Source organism: Buceros rhinoceros, unplaced genomic scaffold, assembly GCF_000710305.1.
Source record: "Buceros rhinoceros silvestris isolate BGI_N320 unplaced genomic scaffold, ASM71030v1 scaffold21824, whole genome shotgun sequence".
Lineage (NCBI taxonomy): Eukaryota > Metazoa > Chordata > Aves > Bucerotiformes > Bucerotidae > Buceros > Buceros rhinoceros.
In genome coordinates, this window is record NW_010407933.1 from 23,001 (window position 1) to 29,395 (window position 6,395).

Genomic DNA, 6,395 nt, shown 5'->3' on the forward strand with positions numbered 1-6,395 from the left:
AGGAATAATCTATGAAAGTTAATGGCTGAAGACAAAGACACATTAACATGTACGTGGTCCGTCCCTCCTGAAAGATGTTTCTGTGGCAAAGGCAAGGAAGTTCTGTGTTCAAAGTTATTTCTCTCCAGCTTCCTCGGTGTCCTTGAACAATCTTCCCCCAGCTTCGGGGGCTGTTGCTATCTTATACAGGTGTTAGACTGAGAGGTTATTTTTCTAAAAACATGAATCAGATAAAATATCAACAGGAACCATATGAACACCTAATACATACAGCTGCATCCTGTGGAGTCTCTCTGTAGTGTCTGTTGTGTTCATGGCTAGAAAAGCTTTCACACGTGTTCTTGTGATCCAGCAAAGGAAAGGGAACCTCTAGCTGGAGCCAAGACTACCTTCTCCTTCAACCAAAGGGCAGCTTCAGTGCAGCACCCAGAGCCAAAGGGAACCGTGTTGACGCTTTTTCACTATGAAACTTTGTCTAAATACTCCTCAAAAGGAGTACCTGGTCAACATTTTGAAGCAGGTATTGAAGGAATTTCTAAAAATCGAAGATAATGCGAAGCAATGGCAATGTGGATTAGTACTGACGGTTTTCTGAGACACTTGCACTACTGCAAAACTTAAACATTTTAATTCAGAATTTCTCCAGAAGAATCTAATCCACTCTGGAGCAAATCCCTGTTATTACATATTTAACTAGGAATGAAAGGTATGAAAAGCAGTAACAGAAACAAATTGTGACTAACATTTGTTGGACAACACAGCATAGTGACAGTCACCATTATTAAATCAGATTTTGAGTGTTCGTTTTGGCAAATGCTTTAGGATGTCCAGTCTCTGGGTAACGATGAGTGAAAATCCAATCTGGACAACCCTTGTGAGTTCTACATTTCATTCAGTGTTTTTACAAATGCTGTCATCTCAGCATCTACAACTTTAACAAAATCTTGGAAAGTGTTTTGTTCTTGAATAGTTGCTGGTCTTACAGAGAAGCACTTGAAAACGTTCCTTTTTGCGTCATAGTTTCCCATGCACCTGTGCACTCGGCCTCTAATTAGCCTTGGAAGCTCCTGGTCCTTCATCAAAAGCATAAGAAACAAATAAAAAAATTACATCACCTAACATAAAAGCTTTCAAAATGTCCCGTTTCTGAAGACTACCTCAAACACAGAAGGAATTTACACCAGCTTTTTTGCTATTATCAACTACTTAGAAGCTGAACTGAAAGTCCCACCCTTTCCGCAGAAGTGTCAGGATGGGTTACTGGTCTAGGCCAGTTTGGGAACAACACGGTACCAGCATCCAGCCTTCCTTTTACACAGTGATTTTTTGTTTTATCAATCAGAACAACATCTTATTAGCTTCATAAAAGGAATTATAGCTAGTGGTGACTTCATTACGTATGGACACAGAATACTTACAATTTCGTAAAAGACACAAGGCAGACTCTCCTTTCCATCTCTCAAAAGAAAAGTCTTTGCTCCATAGTCTCCAAGCGTGACTGCAGAATCAAGTGTGCCTGCACCATTCAGCAAAAATAAATCACGACGTAAACGTCAGAGCAGGACCAAGGCTGATCTACAAAGCACCCTGATAACGTTTACGCACAAAGGCACTAAGAGATATCAAGTCAGCATCAGCTTTCTCTGAGAACTCTAAATGTTTGCAACCTTGTCAAAATAATCTTTTCCTGAGATGCCACTACATTGTATGTTCTCACCCACCTTGATTTAAAGTCATTTCAGTCTTTTGTCATGTTCATTTCTCAGGCAAGGGCAATTACAAAGCTGAGTGAAACACACGAAAAGTCAGCCATGTCCTCCAGACATGAGTCCTCCAGACTTGAGTGCATGCCCAGATTAAGTGTATTAAAAATTACTGTAAAACTGGTCCTGTCTATGGAAGGTTCATTTTTAATAGGAAAATTCATTGTAACACATTCTAAAAACAGGGAAAGAAAACAAGCAGGAGAGAAGGTGCTTAAATGTCGGAGGATGGCTGTATTATGAATTTTGTACCTATTTTAGTCACCTTTGGTAGCCAAACGGGTCTCCCAGCAGGAAAACTAGACAGTGCCTACGCCAGCATTCTGGGGGGTTCAGTATTCCAGCTGTCGTTCTCACCGTTAGTAACCTCTCTCTTGGCTGTCTCTCTTCCATTACTATCAGTCATAGCACAACCCACCATGCTTACCTAAAACTTCAAATAACAGCGTAGTTTTATTCGCATATTGGCTCCAGTGCTTCATACTTTCAATGACAGCAGATACGATTCGGAAGGAATTCTTTTTTTCTTTAATTTTTAATTGGGAGGAGGGAAATTCCTTCCAGAGGAAGATGGAAACTCAAGTTAGAGATAAACGCTCACACCATTTTGAAAGGCACACAGACATTTATGTGCTATGTTAAATATCCAGTATTTACATTAAAACTAGAGTATTTGTTCAGACCACGCAATCAATTCTCTGCCAGTGTATATGATCACTCTGAGGACTGTAAGTTACATAGTGTGACAATCTCAACTCTAAATTTTCAGAAGCTCAAGGTTTTACTAAGGCAGCTCATGATGACAGCCTCATCATCCCTCAATTTTCCCTTTCTTTACTGCTTTTTTCATTGTATCTTCCTATTACCTCTCTGTGTAAGTTTACCTGACTTTTGCCTTCGGGAACACAATCAAATGGTTTTTCATTCGTTTTCTTTTGCTGAACATTGTGGTTAAACTTATATGCCAGACTGTGATCCTGCAGACTCCTTGGGACAGTGTTAGGTTGCACTGGCCACTGCCCGTTAGGTGTGTATGTTTGGCTGGTTTCTGTCGTTTTGATACGCTGAGATGAATTACGGTGATCAAGGGGGGTTTGCTGCTGAGCATTCTTCAAACTATTTGAAAGGCTCTCAAACTTGTGAATCATTCCACTACCAGATCCTGCATCTGCTGTGTTACGTGCAGGAGCATACTCATTTCTGTTCCAAACGGTAGCCCTGGGAGCCTTCTCTCTCACCCTGCAGAACGGGTGAGACGCAGTTTGGTATCACAGTAGCTATTCTGAATACTCAGATACACAATTAATGCACAGAAAAGCAATCTCTGTATTGTTGTTTTAGCTTTAAAAACATCTGTTAGATATCCTGACTCAAAGCAGTATACACTTAACCTGCTCCACATACAGGGCAGCGACCACACCTCTGCTTCGACCCAGCTGAAGTCGACAGGCCTTAAAAGCTGGCGCAGTTATTGTCCTGCCCTGTGTAAGGGATCTTTCCTTATCTAAGATTCACGTTTTTTCCCATAACTCTAAAATAAAATAAGCAACGTTTCTTCTGAGAGTGATATTTACATATTCTTCTACAACCACCACTGAAGAAATCCTTTTAAACAAACTCTAGTGCTGAGCTGATTATTCCTAACACACTTCCTTACGAAGGCCGCTCAGCAATCCCTGTCACCTCCATCCCGTGGCCTTTGAAGGCACGTTTGGAACATTCACTCTTTTTTTGCCATTGGAAAGGAATAGGAGGAGAGTGAGAGAGGAACAAGACAATTACAACACTGCTGGAAGTTTTCCTGCCAGCTCTCAGCATCTGAATCTATAAGCTTTTCTTTGGTTTATAAAAACATATTTCACAATTATATTCAGTTTTGATTAAATGTCTTGATATAGACTTGCCCTATAGAAACTTATCGGCGTCTATTAATAAGTTTGGTTAGAGAGCGGGCAAAACTTCGTGTAAAGGAGAATCGCAAGAAATTACATTTAAGACCAGCAAATTTCCATCAACTTTTACAGCGAGACTGAATTTTAGGCCAGCTAATAAGGTTAGATATAAGGTCTAATTAGACCTCATTAGGAACACTGGAAAGACACTTAATTTCAGTGGGTTTTGGCTCATAAGCACAGTGGAACTATTGAGGACTACAGTGATGATCTGAGAATTAAAAGGGTCTCCCTGAATGCTCCAAGAATATGGAATAATGTAAGATACTTTTCACATGAGAATAATTGTGGTTAAGGAGGGACATTAACAGCCACCAACCTGCAGGCATACAAGTTTTCCCCAGCATTTACTAAATCAGACGTTGATGCATTTGGTGGTTTTATAAGGGAAGGAGCCACCTGACGTTCTGTTTGGCTTTCAAAGTGACGTATCAGTGATGTAGCAGCAGCTTTGTTGTAAGACAGACACTTGGATCACAGTTTGTGAAACAATCAGTGCCCCAATAAAAAACAATCAGCCATAAATAATCTGCTTTTACATACCCATTGTTAGCTGTTTTCTGTAAATCAGCCGCTTCTGGGTTTGCAGCTCCCCAGCCTAATGGTCAAAAGAGAAAGGATTGAACATGGGTATACAGTGAGAAGACTGAAGGGTCTTGGGTCTGCTTAGGGCTCCTACTCTTCATCGGCTTAATGTTCTACAAATAGTCTCACACGGGAAGAAGGAGGAAAAAAAAGAATGTGATCTTTTAATATCTGTAATTAAAAGGCAACTTCTAACAAGTAGGTTGCTTCTCTAGACAGAAGTTACAGACATGAGACTTATTAGCACAGAGACTTTCACTTCATTAAAAGTAAACGTTTTCACTTTGTTGTGGGTAAAACAAAGATGGTACTAAGGGCAGAATTCTGCCTCATTCTTTCCAAGCACAATTCGAAGAACAGTTCAGTTCTCTTCTGAACTACAAGAAAGACATCTCGTAACTGTTTCTTCTTGTAACACAGGACCTGAATCTTGATTGAAACCAACTGAAAACAAAAGGTCAGAGCTTCAAGAGACTCTATTTAAATGCTGGTGCTACTTCACTCTCTTACACACACAGAGTCAAACTCCCTCTAGGCACAAAGTATAAAAAGCTCAATTGTATAGAGGAGAAAGAGATTTCCTGGAGGGCATTCTTTACATAAGGAACTTTTCAGAAATAAACAGAAAGGATGAATGTAGCTTTTGATAAAGACAATGGCTAATTTAAGAAAATACAATCATAAACGTTTATTTGTATTTAGAGCCATTAAAAAAAGAGAAATATATCTTATTTACCAAATGATGTGGGAGAAATGTTGTAAGTGTGAGTCCCAGAACTGGTACCTGGCTCATTTTTAATTGGATTTGAAGTGAGGGGTTGTCTGTTCCTTTTTTTCTGATTGAACAGAGGTACAGGCAGACAACCTAAAACAAAAATCCAAGTAATACTACTACACCAATAGCAAAAGGATACACAATCTACACTTAAAACATGTAAAGAAAATTACTTTACAATTATTTTACAGCACCCATAGGAATTACTTCTTACAAACACGTAACAGACCAGCCGTTGCCTCACAGAATTTATATTCCCAGCACTGTGTCCTGCACGTAACCCCGTGAATGAGACGCCCCCCCTTAGTCCCCTGACTCCTTTCAAAACCTTGCTGTGTGCTGCAGTAAAACAGACAACCCAGGCAAGGCCACTCAGAGCAGGATGCTGTATATCCTGTATGAACACTCTGTGTGTGTGTGTATGTACAGATAGGAAACAGCGGAATGAGGTACAAGCGGTAAAGCACAGAGGAACGGACGGTACCTGCTGTGCTGCGTATCGACATGTCAGCCAGGCTCCTCTTCATTTCTTTGCTGTACTGGAACGGCAACAATGTACTGATTACCCCAAACTCGCTGTGTGGAAGTAAGGAGACAGAGTAAACTAATTTGTGTTGTAAATACATCCAAATTTTATGTGGGTTTATGGCAGTTTCACTTACCTCTCTGTATACCCAGTAACACGCATCCCTTACCTACAAAGCCGTGAGCAGTGGTAGTGAGTTGAGGAGATTCAGGAGTACACCAGTAACAGGCAGCTGCTCCTTGCAGATGAAGGGCCCAAAGGATTACGCTTTTGAAGGAAAAGTTGGATACGCTTTTTTAAAGTGCTGTAAGAATACTGGATTCACATCTGAATTTAAAAGTAGATATACATTCAAGTTCAAAGTATGTTTTTTTAAATTCCCAGAAATAGAATACTAACAGAAAACTTTATTATACATTGCAGCAAGGTACACAGCTGGGATTAAAAAACTGCTGAAAATCTGTGAAAAGTAGTGTCACACCTCAAAAAATGAATTTTTCTCTATGGTACAGTCCTAAGAGCCTTAGCCAATTTCCTCATCAATATTTTGGAAGTAAAAAAGCCCCAAAGCAGCCAAATCTCATGAACAGAAAAGGTATATATTAGCATGTTAGGTGCTAGTTTGCCCCACTGGTGGTGATCCACGTCTGCAGCCAACGTCCCCGTGTCCCTGCGCACAGGGGGCACGGCGCAGGCTGCGGGGCAGCACTGGTTCCACCAGTGGGTCACGGGTGCCCATCGCCTTGACGGGTAACACCGCACACCCGTGTGCGCACCGCGCCAGACCTAGCTCG

At 40.8% G+C, this 6,395-nt stretch overlaps 1 protein-coding gene across 1 annotated transcript; it reads right to left on the minus strand.

The window, feature by feature from the left end:
* Positions 1-881: 881 nt before the first annotated feature.
* On the minus strand, positions 882-5,602 carry SPATA22 (spermatogenesis associated 22). The gene is made up of 7 exons (XM_010134699.1): positions 5,560-5,602; positions 5,037-5,165; positions 4,259-4,313; positions 2,648-2,981; positions 2,191-2,320; positions 1,419-1,516; positions 882-1,073 (listed from the first exon to the last, which is right to left on the minus strand). Exons 1-7 carry the CDS (start codon positions 5,600-5,602, stop codon positions 882-884), a joined length of 981 nt encoding a protein of 326 aa, XP_010133001.1.
* Between the last annotated feature and the right edge of the window lie 793 nt (positions 5,603-6,395).